At 42.5% G+C, this 17,152-nt stretch overlaps 1 protein-coding gene across 4 annotated transcripts in view; it reads left to right on the top strand.

Annotated features, from left to right (window-relative positions):
- umodl1 (uromodulin-like 1) overlaps positions 1-17,152 on the top strand; it is a 36,187-nt gene that overhangs the window by 6,730 nt on the left and 12,305 nt on the right. For all 4 annotated transcript variants that reach the window (XM_079652358.1, XM_079652357.1, XM_079652360.1 and 1 more), the window contains 6 exons: positions 300-572; positions 963-1,217; positions 2,038-2,150; positions 2,283-2,502; positions 3,176-3,313; positions 3,437-4,464. In XM_079652358.1, coding sequence (XP_079508484.1) covers positions 300-572; positions 963-1,217; positions 2,038-2,150; positions 2,283-2,502; positions 3,176-3,313; positions 3,437-4,464 — 2,027 coding nt within the window. The remainder of the gene's footprint in view (positions 1-299; positions 573-962; positions 1,218-2,037; positions 2,151-2,282; positions 2,503-3,175; positions 3,314-3,436; positions 4,465-17,152) is intronic.

Here is a 17,152-nt window from a genome sequence, read left to right as displayed (position 1 = left end):
TGCTGAAAGGTGTGACGCAGGAAAGAAGGCACATCCAGGAAAAAATACTATCAAGAAATGTGTCATCAAATACAGAAATCCTGTGCTAGGGTAGAATCATAATACGCAGGTCATTTTTCAAATGTGGTAGATACACAATAGGAGGACACAACATGTGCCAAAGTACTTCCTCAAGTCACTGGAAACTGCTGAACAAGGGAATTCATGTTACATTTAATGTGGGAACATTCTGTCATCACCACTGATGCATTCAAGTCCACCATCAGAGGCTTAGATCAACTTGTCTCTTTTCTCCCCAGCTGACATCAGGGCGGAGACCACTCCAGAGCCCTGTCTTACCTCTGTTCCACCCATGAACACAACCACAATCTCAGCTTTCAACAGCACCCAGGAGCGTGTTAGGAACATCACTGAGGGTTCCTTCAGCTCCACAGGGACCAGCATGCCTACAGCTCTGAGTAATACAAGCACCGTCGCTTATAATTCATCAAACGCCCCGCAGTGGACAAGTTCTGCACCTTATAGCAGCCTGAGATCAACTGTAAAGTCCCCGCTGCCAACAACCACATGCTGTAAGAAAGGTTTTTTATCTCGAGGCTGCCTAAAATCTCCCTCATCTTGAATTACAATCCAAAGTAGCCAGAGTTGTATTAACATCAAAACTCGATTTACTTGATTAAGTCAAAAACATTTAACTTCAAATGCATTGATAAGACATCCAGTTCTATGTGTTGCATGTCATTAATTACATCTGATCCTTTAGCTGTAGGAAACATTTTATTTGATATTTTGGAGAATAGGCTTATTCGCTTTCTTCTCAGAGTAAAATAATAAGTAACACAATGTAACTCTCGGCCGAGAGGAAATAATTGTATTTCACAATAAATGTCAAATTATTCCTTTAACCACAATGACTGAATATAACGATACATATCTCCCCCCTTTCCACTTCCACCTTCCAGATCCTGCCAATATCACCAGCGTATGGGCAGCTGATGTCACTGGAACCTCCTTTCGTGTCCACTGGTCCAGCCAGTTTCAGACAAACCAGACGTACCAGGTTGTCCTAAGCAAAAGGTCAGAGGTCATTCATTCAGGAGTCACCAGTCAGACCATGATGGAGGTGAGGGATCTGCAGCCTGGGGTTCTCTACACAGTGGCTGTCACACCCAGGTCCTGCCAACAAGGAATCACCTTAGATATATCAGTCAAGACTGGTAAGAACTGTGCACCAAAAAGAAATAGACTGTTCCAGTAGCTTTGACTTTTGGATCTTTTTTTTAAATCATTTACAGTAATGTCATAAAGCTACAGTTAGGGAATACAATAGCTGTGTGGTGGGAGTTCACAACTTAGATGCAACCACTGGTTTGATTGGCTAGAGCTTGTACTGGCATATGATTCGATTGGCTGACGCTTCCGTCGAAGCTTCAAAAGTAGAACATTGCTCTACTTTTGCAGCGAGCAAAGCGAAGTAGAAACTGAAGGGTGTAAATAACCAAAGACAATCTGCAATGAAAAAGTAAAGCTGATACAAACAACAGATAAACACAAAACTAAGGGGGCAGGCAACGCAATATGAAAAGCAGCAAAACAATATAAGGAACAAATCGGACAGCAGTTGGAACACAGGCAAAACAACACGACGCAAAACATCGACAACGAACCCTAAGACTTTGGGATATACACACAGAAACTAATCATAACAATACCATACGGCTGGGGGGCAGGCAAAACACAAGGGCAGCAGAATGATTAGACACAGGTGAATAGAATCAGGGGCAAACAATCACAAAAAGGCGGGAAACAGCAAGAGAGGAAGTAAAAATAGACACTAGGAGAGTGTCATAATAAAACAGCAAACAGATAATAAAACAACCAAAATCAGGTCCAATGCAGTTCTAATGCGATAACATTTCCCTGTAATGACTAATGTGTGGATAACAAAAGAAAATATGTTTTGAAGCATTAGGCCTAGGGCTGGTGAAAGTGCTGACAGTAATGTGTGTACCAAGTAAGTCCTTTCTTTCTTTGTAGATGCTCAGAAACTCGAAGCCACAACACGACTTACCAACATCGAGTTTTCTGCTGACCTGCAGAATGGCAGCAGCCAGGCCTACCAAAACCTCACTGAGAGTATCACACAGGAGGTAGGTGTTTTACGAGTATTATCCAGGGACAGCTTGTAATCTTTGAATACACTGGAAACATGAATTGCCATAGTTCAATCAACAATTTGTATTGTTTCATCCTCTCTTCCTGTGGGACTTTATCTCCTACAGATCTACCAGTCTCTGTCTCCAGAGATGAAGGCCATGGTGGATTCAGGCCAGATGAGAATCGAGATCACAAGCTTTTCCCAGGGGAGTGTGTTCGTCCACTTTACAATGACCCTCGCCCCCAGTGAAAGCCAAGACATCGCTAATGTGTCCACAGCTCTGCAGCACTCCCTACTGAATAGCACCAAATATACAGTGGATAAAAACAACACAAGCACACATGGTATGTCATCTTTATAATCTCTTCTTAACTCTTTCTGAAAGACAAAGGCATTGACTTGAAAATTGACGGAATACCAAAATGGAGTTCTTTTGTGGAAATTGTAGGATTCAACACTTTTGGATCCTACCCCATACCAGGGCCTTATAGACAACCTATGTCGTATCAAAAAACAACAGAGGTGGAAGAAGTATTCAGATGATTTACTTGATTAAGAGTAACCATACAATATTGTGAAAAACAAGTAAAAGTCCTGATTTCAATATTGCACCTAAGTAAAAGTACAAAATCATTATTATTATTATTAATATTATTACTATTATTATTATTAAATATTATTAAATATTATTATTATTATTATTATTACATTATTATTGTTACTACATAATCTTTCTGCATCAAGTAGAATTTTACTGTTGTACTATTTTTAAAATGTTTAAATAATTTGACTCTTTTGTGACTTGAAGAGTTGGTCCACTAGTTACATATTTAGAAATGCATTTTGTCAAAATTAGTTAAAACTGTTTAATAAATGTACTGATAAATAAATAAATGTAGTGAAGTAAAGTAACATTATTTCCCTTTTAAATGTAATTGAGTAGAAGTTTAAAGTCGCATTACATGGAAATACTCAAGTAAAGTACAAACTAATTTTAATGCATGTCTTTTTTTATAGATTTTAATGAGTGTACCATGGGAGAAAATGACTGTTCCCTGTTGGCTACATGTACAAACACCTGGGCCTCCTACACATGTGTCTGCTTGGATGGATTTATAGACAACAACCCAGAGAGGCCTGGCCGAGCCTGTCACGGTACGCTCCCATGTGGTAGTGGGAAAGATTCATTTTACAACGATTATAATATATATTTAGTACCGACAGAATATCTTTGCAGTTTGTAACCTTTGTGTAACCAGGTTTTTTTTTGTTGTGCAGCAATCACAACCACCCCTACTTCAACAACAACCACTGCTACCGCCCCTCCAAGAACCATCAATCCTCCAACAACCTCCATTGCTGCCCTAGTAACCACTATTGCACCAACAATCACCACGACTGCCCCAAGAACTAAAACTAGCACCCTTCCAACCACCATTACTGCTCCCACAACCACTCCTATTGCACCAACAACCACAACTGCCGCCCCTCCAACTACCACTACTGCTCCAACGACCACCATTACTACTCCCACAACCATCATTCCAACTACCACTGCTCCAACAACCATTACTGCTCCAACATCCGCCATCACTGCCCTAACAACCACTACTACTGCTAATATAACCACCACTGCTGCTCCAACGGCCACCATTACTGCTCCCACACTCACAACTTTTGCCCCTGCAACAACCATTACTGCTCCTACAATCACTACTACTGCTAATATAACCACCACTGCTGCTCATACAACCACCATTACTGCCGCTGCAATCACCAATACTGCCCCAATATCCACCATGTCTTCTTCTGCAACCACCACTACAGCAGCAACAACCATTACCATAACAACCCCTACTACTGCCCCTGTAATCACCCCTAGAGCTACTGCAATCCCCACGACTGCCCCAACAACTACCCGTACAACAACACTTACTGCTGCTACAACCACCCCTAATGCCCTAACAACCATCATGACTGCCCCTGTAATCACCACTTCTGAAATGATATCCATGACATCTAGCCCTTCAACCGGTGTTACCAACCCCACTTCCACCATTACAGCTCCTCCATCCACTACTACGACCCTGAGAACTGCCCCCAGTGCCTCTACTCTGGGGGAAATCTCAGTCCAGTGCAGGGTTGCTGCAATAACGGTGACAGTTTCCAGGGCTTTTCTCCTGAGCAACAACATGAGGGAGAGCAGCCTGTACCTAGGCCTGCCTGAATGTGGCGTCAATGGAGGCAACGCCCTGCACGCCCAGCTGACCGTGGCTTGGAATGAGTGTGGCACCAGGCTTGTGCATGTGAGTTTTAAAAAAAAGTGTTGCATTTAATCAGTGGTGTAAAGTAACTAAGTACACTGTAAAATGTTTGGCTGTAAAATTACAGTAAATTACTGGCTACTAGTTGCATGGATTTCACAGTAATTTACTGTAAATATTTCCCAGTAATTGACTGTAAATATTTCACAGTAATTTACTGTAGATATTTTACAGTAAATTAGAATAAAAGTACAACTAAATACTGTGGCTATACAGTTGCCATGCCCATGGAATTACTGTGATATAGCAGTACAGAGCTGTGGTATTATGGTACCTTGCTGTACATAGATTACAGTAATTACCTGTATTTTCACACTATTACTGTAGAAGTAATGCAACACAGTATCCAGTAATTTACTGTAAATATACAAATGTAAATAATACGATAATATATTGTAAATTTGACTAGTTAACTGGGATTTTACCATAACTACACAATTCAATCAGCTCAATCAACAAAGAAAATGCCCATTTTAAGTTTGTATTACTCCATTGAAGTGCAAAGTACATTTCACAATGTCTTGGAAATGTTGTTATGGCCCCAACCTCTACTCCGCGGTAGTGGCTAGTGTTGAGACTCGCAACATGAAAGAATAAACGCAATAACCGGTAGCCTACTTGGTAACGAGCATTTATTGATAATCAGCCGTTTGCTCACACAAGCGAAACGGAAAACCAAAAGAGGTCTGGAGGACGGCCAAAAGGAACAAACAGAAGGAGGGAACCCGAACCAGAAATAAAATATAAAACCGAAACAAAATAAAGCCGTGAAAACTGGACCACCAGGTCCTCCAGAATAAACATAAACGCATCTGCAAAAAAATGACCTACGCTAGCTCAACATGGCAAAGAGGTATTCTAAGGAGAGTCTCTCCCGGCATTAGGATAGGCGAGACATCCTTCTCCTCCAGCTTCTCATGAGAGGTTTCTCAATACTCTAATTTCCCCTCCTCGACTCCTCGACTCCTCGTTCCTCCGGTTGTGACCCGGAAATGGATTTCAGCGCGCCATGTTGAAGGACATCTCATTTCTCTAAATGCACATCGAGGACCAAGCATCGAGCATCGAGGAGGCTCTCTGGAGGAGCTCTAACCGAGGAGACACTGATGGGTCCTCCACGGCTCCTCCACGGATGCATTTCCGGGAACGGTGGAAGCGTTACGCACGACCGGACTTATCTCAGCCAATGACAGCTCTGCATGCATCCCCTGGATATTATTTTAGTAACCGCTTGAACGGCGACGCGATGTTTACAGTGAGAACCACTGGCGGCACATATCAAACCCGGGCCGGGGGGCGGGGCCACATGACCGGGCCCTTTAAACCCAATAAAGCTTGACAAAAATATCGGGAGTCCGGGGTGGTAATCTGACGCTCGTGCGTAAAAAGTCGCTCAGTCAGTAAGATTACAATTTAAAACAATGTTTGAAAGAAAAGTAACTAAAGAAAAGGTGTAATATTTAAGATTTCGTTTCTGCAAAGGGTATAGAAACGAAATATATATCAGAGTCTCAGAGATAATAATGATATAACATGACATAATGTCCGACAAACCACAAGGACAACGAAAACATAGCCTAATAAAGTGACTACATTTCTGACACACCATTCACCATGGACAGCCAGCCGCCACCATGAGAGCACAGCAGTGTAAAATTGGCACGGCGGCCCATACATTCACGTACAAGTAGACTACTGTACAAATTAAATTTGAAGTGTACTCACCACTACTTGAAGGGCACTCGGCGAGCCTTGCGCTCCGCGAACTCGTCCACAATCCGCTGTATGTCCAATTTCTTGGCTCGGTCACTTTCGATGGACAGCAAGGCCAGTCCACTCAGTCTCTCCTGTCCCATCGTGCTCCTCAAATAGTTTTTGATGAGTTTTAATTTGGAGAAAGAGCGCTCGGCGGTTGCCACGGTGACAGGAAGAGTCACAAATAAGATGAAGGCTGTGCAAACCTCACTGAATGTAGATGTTACTGCTGGGTGGTAAACAATGAGCATTTTTTACCAGATCCGCGACAGATTTTAGTTTTTGTATTTGGTCCCTGAAACAGGTTCTGAAAGAAAGCAGCTGGCCAGGGCCCTGGTTGTTTCAAATTGTGTTTGACTTCCCCATTTAGTAGCCAGGGCAAGAGTGGCGGACTTTGCCTCATCAAATTGTCCCCTATACTCCACCAAAACACTGAGGGCATTTTGCAGTAGAGTATGCTTTGAGAATATCCGCGTCTTTTGCTTGCAGTAACTGTGAAGCACAATTTATGCTTTCCAAAATCTTGGTCTGCATGTTGCTAAATGTGCTTATTGCATTCTTGAGTGCACTTGCTTCATTGCGCTCATCCTTTTTGTCACTGGTAAGGGATATTTTGACGAGGGCTTTTATAATGTCTCCATATCTGTGCCTTAACGCAACAAGTGCATCATGGCGAGATGACCAGCGAGTGGGACATAAGCGTTTTAATGTGATAGTTCTGCTCTCTGGCGTCATTAACTCACTGAGCAATGCCCATCGTTTGATACTGTGACCAAAAAAGTTGTAGAGCGTCTCTATAGTGTCATAGAACTGCTTCACTCCAGGGACATTTTTAACAGAGTCGTTGAGTGCTAGGTTGAGATTATGAGCAGCGCAATGAACATAGTGGGCAAGGGGCTCCTTCTCGGCTATTCTTGCTTGCCCGCCTGAATACACACCACTCATATTAGCCGCCCCATCATAGCCCTGTCCGCGACATTTAGACAGATCTAATCCGTTTTTCTCTATAGAACCAAGGATTTTGTTTTCAAGCTCTGAAACTGATGAACCTTCAGTCACTTCAAAACCCCAAAAGACTTAATTGATCTGTATATCTGTTGCAATATCCATGTCGTTCTTAACAACAGTTATCTAGCGGTAAACCTGACTCAACTGGTCTATCTTTGACACATCTTGCGTTGTGTCCATGATGACGGAATAAAATGGGGCTTCGTTTATTTCATCAATGATGTCAGCTTTCACACGTTGAGATCATATGTAAATAATCTCATCTTGAATCTGGTGACTGATGTATTTTCCCTGACCTAGAACCTCTCGATGGCCCCTGAATGCCAAGTTGCTTGAAGCTAGAGTGAGAGTTACATTAACAATGCGCTCCACGACCTGTCTCCAAAATTGGGCGGCATTACGCACATTCCTCTCCATGTCAGCGTCTATTGTGCCGTTGGTTTTCCACTGCTCATATACTACGCATGCACCAAGGTGTATTTGAGTGGATTCATGCCTCTCAATTTTAGTAGAAAGATGTTTCCAGTCTTTTATTCCGTTTACCCATGCATTGTTGTAGAACGGTGCCTTTCGGTTGGCAAAAAGCCAGCAAGGCTCACAGTAGCAGCAGTCCAATTTTGGGGAATAGCACATCCAGCTGCGTGGAAATTTCATCCCAACTTTGGTGGTGGAGGTGTAATAGCTTTCTGAAAAGCAACGGTTATCCTTGTCTTTGGGAAATGGACCTTTGGGTTTGCATGGGCCCATTTTAAGGATATATCTTTTGATATTGGCGTCCTCAATGTTTTCAAAATAGTTTGCCCTATCAGTCGGAAAACGTTCCAGAGGATAATTGCAGGACACATCATGATCCGTGGTCTGAGTTTCACCCGTAGGAGTAGCGTGAGGAGGAGACCTGTTGCTGCTTTCATTCCCAGTGTCCGGTACTTCTTCACCTTGCGGCGCAGCAGGTAAGGAGCTGAAGGGGGAGGGGTGCAGCTGGTCAAGCGTCAGGCCTGGCTCTCCTCTAGACGAGCAGCTAGCAGCTGCTGAGTCGTCCCTATTATTATTATTATTATTATTATTATTATTATTATTATTATTATTATTATTATTATTATTATTATTATTATTATCATCATCATCACTACAGCCGAGAGACAGAAAAGGAAATAAGCTAGGCGGCCGAGCTACACGAAGTAACAACAACAATGATATCAACATTTACCACAAACTCACATTTTCTTGTTGACAGTGTGTGTCCGTGATTGTAGCCTACCTGTAAATTTGGCTAACCCTCACTAACGTTGTTGGCGGGCTGGGGCTCGGGGATGAAACACAGCTGGCAGTGGCAACAACTTCAGGTTCATCTCCCGCAGGAGGAGGAGTAGGGCAGAGTCCTGCACGGGTCTGATTTTCAAGACCCGCTCCCGCCCCACACCCGCGACGTGCAATACCGAACCCGCCCCGCTACCCGCACATATTGCCAATAGTTCCGCAACCCGACCCGACCCGCCGGCACAAGACCCGCAACCCGACCCGAACCCGCATATATATAAGCAGTGAAAACGTGCAATTATTAACACACGCAGTTGCATATTTGGCTCAAAAAGCCTGGGATGTTGGTTATTTTCTGCATCTAGGAGGACACCAAAAGCCTCCCAGACGTTGGATTTCGCTCTTGAGGAAAAGTTATTGAAAATGCTGTATTCTCAGAGAGCTTCACCTCAGCCATTCAGAATGTGGCGCGCTCAGCAGCAGATAGATGCGCTGCAGAGGTTATGAATATGCTCGGTCCCGCGGGGGAGAGGTCTGAGGATTTAAACATTAAACTAAATTATTATTATTTAAATATATTTATTATGCAACACCCGCAACCCGACCCGCATCATCTTTGTTTTACCCAGAACCGAACCCGGAAAAAAGCGTTTGAAAAAACCTTTTTTGCGGGTCACCCGTCGGGTACCCGCGGATACCCGACCCGATGCAGGACTCTGGAGTAGGGTGAAAAAAATATCCATCTAGCTTGGACAAACTTTTTATCTTTTTCTTTGCGTTTTGTAGCTCCACTTTTGTGTTTATAACTGCTCATGCTTAGGCAGTGCTCTGTTGAATGACAAGTGATTGATGATGACGTTGACGTTCATTTACGTATGATGTTGATGGACGGCTGTTGATGACGATTTTACCCAAAATACATTTAGGCTAGAGACAATAGAAGGGGTTCACTTGCAATTTTTCATGTTTTAATGTTAAATGTGAGTGTGAAAATAGCAGCACAAGTTCAACTAATATTATAGGCTACAATGCTTTTTGCCTAATATGACCACGAACGTCAATGCACTCAGTGGCGCGAGGCAGCAGGGCCCGCCGGCGAATATCTCGGGGGCGGAGCCTGTCCCGGGCCCGGGGAGCCCTGCCCCTACAGCCCCCCCTGAAGCTCCGCCCCTGGCAGCTGTGAGGTCCGTGCAGAAAGCAGAGCAGTGTGTAAAATACATATCACTCAGTATAACGGGCCCACATTACTCTCTGTATTTGTATGCTGTAGTTAATATCTACAAACAAAGAGTCAATATTTTTCCAAGACCATTTAGTGCTTCACATAATAAAATACACAACGGCTGTAGCCTGATTATGCTTTAGGAGCTGTAGGTGTGTGTGGTACAGTGGGTAGGTGTGTGTGTGGTACAGACTGTACAACACGTACAGTGTGTAGGTGTGTGTGTTGTACAATGCGTAGATGCGGCGGACAGAAGGGTCTCAGTTGGTTTGGTGTCCTATGCTCACTTTTAATACTTGTAAATACAACTTTTGGCCCGTAATTTCAATTCCCCATTTCAGCGACCATATAGGGGATATATATATCCAATCTCTGATTGTGTTACGTTATTATGAGAGTCCTCTCATACTTGTGTGATTCTGAAAATGTATATATTTATATAAATATATGTGTGTGTGTATATGTCCGCATCTGTAGCCTGTTATTGTCTCATTATATCGCACTGTCAAGTAATTAAAATTAAATATATAAGTCGTCATGAACACATCTGTCCATCAGACAGAGGGCTGCTGTTCCTCCTTTCATCATTAATGGACGTTTCTTTAAAATGACCGATCAGAGGAGAGGAATTCTCATTTCTCTAACCGCCTGCTGCTTCCCCTCCTCTCTCCTCGGTTCCCCTCCTCAGTCCTCCGCTCGCATCTCCTGTGGGCAGGACTAAGTATCGAGGATAGGAGTCGAGGAAAGGAGTCGAGGAGGGGAAATTAGAGTATTGAGAAACCTCTTTTATATATTCTTCTTCTTCTTTTCTTTAATGGCGAATCGCTTCCACTTGGAGCATATATCGCCACCTACTGTTGATTTATTAAATGATCATATTAAATCCTTGTCCGCAGACCAGTGCTTTTGAGGAATTTGAAGATCAGCTTGTTTGCTTCATTTCTTGATTTACTTTCGTATATTAACTTGAAATCCATGCCCTTGACGTTGAGTTGTTCCAGTGCGGTTTTCAGAATGAGTCTTTGTCTGTTATAATCCGGGCAGCTAAAAAATACATGATGTATTGTCTCTGATTTTTGGCAACCATCACAATTGCCATTTGGATGTTTTCCAATCAGATGCAGTGATGAGTTTAATCCAGAGTGTCCCAATTTTATCCTGCTGTTAATGCTCTGTTCTCTTCTACTACTCCCCCAAGTGCTTCCCGTTCCTACTTCCCTTTGTATCTGGTATAAATGTCTTCCTTTGGTGTTACTGTCCCATAGTTTTTGCCATTGTTGCTTGATAACAACTTTTGTAACAGATTTGAATTGTGCTCTACTGTTGGGTACCATAATATCAATCTGGTTTGCTTTCAAACCACATTTTGCCGGTTGATCCACTACTTCATTCCCTCTAATAGCCACATGCGCTGGAACCCACACAAATTGAACAACAATTCCCAGATGAACTAACCTAAACATGATTTGTAAAATGTAATGTAAAATATCCTGACGACATTCTGAAGAGAAGTTGTTTATACTCTCCAGAGCTGCACTGAAGTCAGAGCAAATGACCACTCGCATTGGCTGTATTTCCTCTACCCACTGAAGTGCTAGAGAGATAGCCATCATCTCTACTGTATATACTGCAATGTAATCACTCGTACGCTTTCCCACTGACTTTTAATTCAGGAACATAAAATTCACAACTAGTTTGACCATTTTCTGGATCTTTGGATCCATCAGTAAATATTTGTATAAACTGCCCATATTGTTCATGTAGAACAGTCTTCACATAAGCCTGTACATTGAATTTGTTTTTCATTGAATGTAACCGTTTCAATAGTGATAAATCTGCTATAGGTTGAGGTAGCAACCATGGTGGAACAGCTGATAACAACACCGTCGGACTAATATTCCATTCTTTAACTTTGAATTCCTTACATATTTCCAAAACACAAACACAAAAACTTTCTTTTTTAATTTTGTTACTTTCCCAACTTGTTTTTACAGTTTGTTTAGTAGGGTGAGTATCTTTATGGCCCTATAGATTTGCCCAGTAATTAACAATTAACTGTTTTCTCCTCAAAAAAATTGGTATTGCTCCGACCTCTACCTGAAGTACCGACACTGGTGTAGATCTGACTGCCCCACAGCATATCCTTAGTGCTTGTGCCTGGACTCGATCTAATTTTTGCAGAGAAGAGTATGCAGCTGAACCACAAACTATTAGTCCGTATTCTATGGCTGATCTAATTAAGGCTGTGTATACGTTCGTCAAAGCAGCTTTATCAGCCCCCCACTTAGTGCCTGCCAAGCACCTCATAACATTTAAAACCCTTTTACATTTATCTACTACTTTATCAATGTGAGTACTCCATGTGACTCTCTCGTCCAACCATATTCCCAGAAATGTAAATGTCTTCACTTTCTTTAGTTCTTTTCCATAAAGTTTTAACCTAACCTCCTCACCTATCGTTTTCCTCGTGAAAAATAAAGTTTCAGTTTTTTCCACCGACAAACTAAACCCCCATGTCAGAGACCAGGGTTGCGTTCCAATAATCCAAAAATCAGCTCCTAAATTCTAACCCTATCTCCTATTTTCCTCTGAGTGAAACATCACGGGGTTAAGGGATAGTGGATAGGAGAATTCAAAAGGACTTAGGAGAAGAGACTGCGGTACTTTAGAGAATCCGAATGCACTTTCACTATCTGACGTGTTTATGATGCGCCAGCGGACGTCATTGTGTGCGTCTGTTGCTGTGGTGAAACTATGGAAACTACAGCAACGACGGACTACATGGATGTTTAATAAGCACGAGGGACTACTTTAAACTCATCTAGAGACTCTGCACCGTGCTCTGATGCTGTTGCTTTATGCTTTATGAACGGGGACAACAGAGAAACATATTCTTCATGACCAAAGTTGGAATTGAAATAAAAAAGGAAAGTGACATTTATGCTCGTCACCCTCTCCCTCCGGTCCACATTAATACAAATGATCCCAATACGTATGATTGTATGAAAATATCTTAAAATAAATACAAATGTATTTATTATAAACGTTAGTCCTTAACATCTATCACTGTGTATATCACCATTCAAACATCTTTTAAAAGTTGAGCAAACCCCACACAGCTCAGTGAAATGTTGACTTTATTTGATCATTTCAGTAAAAACTAACGTTCATATTTCTCTTTTTAATTATAATACTGATGAACGTTCAAAACCAAGCACTTTGGCAACTTACCACATACGTTTTAAAATGCTTAATAAGCACTGTAACTTTTTTATGATATAACTTCTCCGTCATAATCGTTTGTTTCCGTGAATGGCCGACTGTTGTGCGACGGCAAATGCTGCGGCTGCAAGGCATTGTGGGGCAGAATTTTCTCCTCTCCTTTCGGTAAGGAAGGTCCAGTGCTTCCTAAGCTAAAGGAGGTTATAAAGGAAGTTTGAAACCTCCTTTCCTTTCATTTGGAGAATTGGAACGGCACTTAACATGGCTGCCACTGACGTACTTCCGGGTCATTTCACTTGGTTAGGAAGGTTCCTAAGCTAAATGGACTATTGGAATGCAACCCAGCTTTCAATTTCCGCAATGGCTTCCTGAATCTTAGCTACAATATAATTTACATTTCTGTCCCTTTTCCAAATAGCTTCATCATCTGCAAAAAATGACTTACCAATATCAGATCCTACTTGTATATATCATTTATCATGATAGAAAACAAAAGAGGACTAATTACACTCCCCTGCGGGGTTCCATTCTCAACTTCATGCCTTCGAGAATATGAATTGCCAACTCGGACTCTGATGGCACGGCCAAACAAAAAATCCATAATCCAATTATATACATTACCTCCCAGACCCATAATGTCCAGTTTAATTAATAATCCTTCCACATCATATCGTAAGCTTTTCCCACATCAAAGAATACAGCTACAACACACTCCTTGTTCGCTTGGGCTTTCCTGACTTCAGATTCCAGGCACAGCAGTGGATCTAAAGTACTCCGCCCTCTTCTAAACCCACTCTGATAAGGAGTCATTAGTTCATTTTTCTCAACGTAGTATGTCAGCCTTTTTGTTATCATTCTTTCCTCAACTTTACACAAGTGCGATGTCAGAGCTATAGGTCTATAACTGCCTGGACTGGTTGGATCTTTCCCAGGTTTTCTAATAGGAATAATGACTGACTCTTTCCATATTATTGGCAGCTTCCCTTTCTCCCAGATCTTATTTTACATCTCCAGCAGCTTTCCTAATGAAAAATCACTTAATTTGGTCAACATCATGTAACATACATTATCTTTCCCAGGAGCAGTCATTTTACACTTACTTAATGCTGTTCTCAACTCTTGAATAGAAAAAGGCACATTTACAACACTCTGCGACGAATGTCTTTCTTCATATACATTAGGATGTTCATCTAACACTTCCTGTCTCCTGATCTTACCTTCTTCTGTCAAATTTTCCGAAGAATGTACTTTGACAAATTCTTTAGCTAGAATTTCTGCCTTCTCCATAGCACCAGTGGCAATTTCCCCTCCATTCACTAACACTGGCAGGTTACTCTGCTGTATTATTCCCCTCATCTTCTTAATCATTCCCCATACTTTATCTAATGGTGTAGTTCTCCCAATACTTGAACAGAATCCTCTCCAACACTCCCTTTTTGCTCTTTTAACAATTTTCTTTACCTGAGCCTGTGCCTTTTTATATTCTAATAAATAATGTCATGAATGTGTCTTTCTTAGCTTTCCAAACAGTCTGATTTTGTTTTCGGATTGTATCATTACATTATTTGTTCCACCACGGTACCATCTTAACACATTTACTAAGTTTACCAGTTTTATTCCCAATAGTTTGATTAGCACTTTTAATTATATTTGAAGTAAATTGCTCATTTATTTCATCAATACTTCCTGCCATATCAATCTGATCAAATTAATTATCACACAATTTAGCAAACATCTCCCAATTTGCTTTAGAAAAAAGTCCATCTCATGATACCGTCTAGCTCAACCACATTAGTTACATCAAACTTGATTATAATCGGAAGATGATCACTCCCAATATTGTTATTTGCCAATACTTCCCAACTGCTACCAGAAGCTAATTCACTTGTTACAAGAGTTAGTTCGATCGCCGACTCTGTTCCATCTCTAAAATTGAGTCTTGTACCTTGCCCGTTATTTAAACAAACTAATTCCTTTGCCGCCATTAAGTCCTCCACTACCTGTCCGTTGTAATCTGTTGATCTCCCTCCCCACATTGTATGTCAAGGAGTGAACTCTGAGGCATGAACTCAATTGCACGACTCAAACTCAGACTCGGATAGTGTTTCAAAATAAAGACTTTTCTGGGATTTGCACAGTAATGAAAACAAGGAAAACAAAGACACTCTTTCGAGGAAAACTAGAACAGTGATCAATAACATAGATCCGTGAGAAGTTTGTGAGGTAAGCAGGAACGTAGGTCATAGAAAGACAACAAACTGACAATGAACAGGAGGGAGCCAACACAATATATACAAAGGTAAAGGGGACACGGGTGGAAACAATCAGGGCGGGGAAAATAATCAAGGACGCAGGAGACAGAAGGGGGCGGGGAGCGTGGAGGCCTGAAATGAGAGGGAGAATTAATTATGTTTATTTTTGGAATACACAAAGCACAGGACAAAGGGACATGACAAAACTAACAAAGAATAAACTTTCACTATAAGTTTCTTAGACATGACAGTACCTCCCCTTCTAGGGACGGCTCCTGACGGCCCAGGCTCCTCTGAGTTGAGGCGGTCAAAATCCTCAATGAGGCTTTTATCTATGACGAAGCGGGAAAGAATCCATTGCCGCTCCTCAGGACCATAACCTTTCCAGTCAACCAGTAGCTGTCGCCAATCTACCCCTTTTCCGACTAGCCAATAGTGTCTTGACTGTGTAAACCGGACCTCCATCGATCATCCGGGGGGTAGGAACCATAGCGCTCTCCTTCAATGGTTTTAGTTTCCCTACATGGAAGGTGGGATGTACCTTCATGGCCCTGGGAAGCCGTAGTCTCACTGAAACCGGGTTGATGACCTTGGTGATGGGAAAAGGACCCACAAACCGGGGAGCCAATTTTCGGGAGAGTACTTGGAGAGGAAGGTCTCGTGTAGAGAGCTAGACTTTCTGGCCTGGCTGGTATACAGGGGCTGGTCGGCGTTTTCGGTCTGCTGCTCTTTTAACCAGTTGTGAATTCCTGCAGAGGATCTTTTCCTAGCCACAGCCCACACGCGCCGACAACGCCTGACCAGAGCGTGGGCAGACGGGACCGTGACCTCTCTCTCCGTGGCTGGGAACAGTGGCGGCTGGTAGCCATAAACACAGTGAAACGGGGACAGGCCCGTGGCCGAAGTAGGGAGGATGTTGTGCGCATACTCAACCCAGGTGAGGTGCTCGCTCCAGGAGGATGGATTCTGGATTCTGGATGGATAGAGCCTTTTCTTATCAAGCTCCACTTTTGTGGAATCAGCTTCCAGTTTGTGTTCGGACGGCAGACACCCTATCCGTTTTTAAGAGTGCGCTTAAGACCTTCCTTTTTGATAAAGCTTATAGTTAGGGCTGATTAGATTCAGCCCCTAGTTTTGCTGATATAGGCTTAGTTTGTCGGGGGACATCTTACTTCTTCCTTCTCTCTGTCTATACCTGTGTACTCTCATGTTCCGATTAACCCAGCTTCCCCAAATGTCTTTCTTTTTGGTGTCTATATACGCCGGGATCCGGAGTCATGGATGATCCTGCGGTCCTGTGTCATGGATTGCGAGTCCTGGATCTTGAGTCGTGGCTGTGGTCCTGGATCATAAGTCCTGGATGGATATACTCATGGATTCATCTTCCTATTATACACACATGCATTTCCAAACATTTGGACTACCTATGTTGCAAATGTATTATCTTTTCAATTTACACACGGCATCTATTGCACGTCTGTCCGTCCTGGGAGAGGGATCCCTCCTCTGTTGCTCTCCCTGAGGTTTCTCCCATTTTTCCCTTTAAAACTGGGTTTTCTCTGGAAGTTTTTCCTTGTACGATGTGAGGGTCTAAGGACAGAGGGTGTCGTATTGTCATACTGATATTCTGTACAAACTGTGAAGTCCACTGAGACAAATGTAACATTTGTGATATTGGGCTATATAAATAAACATTGATTGATTGATTGATTGATTCTGGGACACCAAGCAGTGCAGGCAGGTTTCCAGTTCTTGATTTAGGCGCTCTGTCTGGCCGTTAGATTCCGGATGGTATCCAGACGAGAGACTGACCGTGGCACCGATGAGGCTTCAGAACTCCTTCCAGAAGCGTGACACAAACTGGGGGCCCCGGTCGGAGACAATATCCTTTGGGAAACCATGAAGCCGAAACACATTATGCATCATGACCTCAGCCGTTTCCTTAGCTGAGGGC

This window comes from Notothenia rossii (genome assembly GCF_949606895.1).
Source record: "Notothenia rossii genome assembly, chromosome: 9".
NCBI lineage: Eukaryota > Metazoa > Chordata > Actinopteri > Perciformes > Nototheniidae > Notothenia > Notothenia rossii.
The sequence above is the reverse complement of the archived record's forward strand: the minus strand, read 5'-3'. Positions and strand labels throughout refer to the sequence as shown.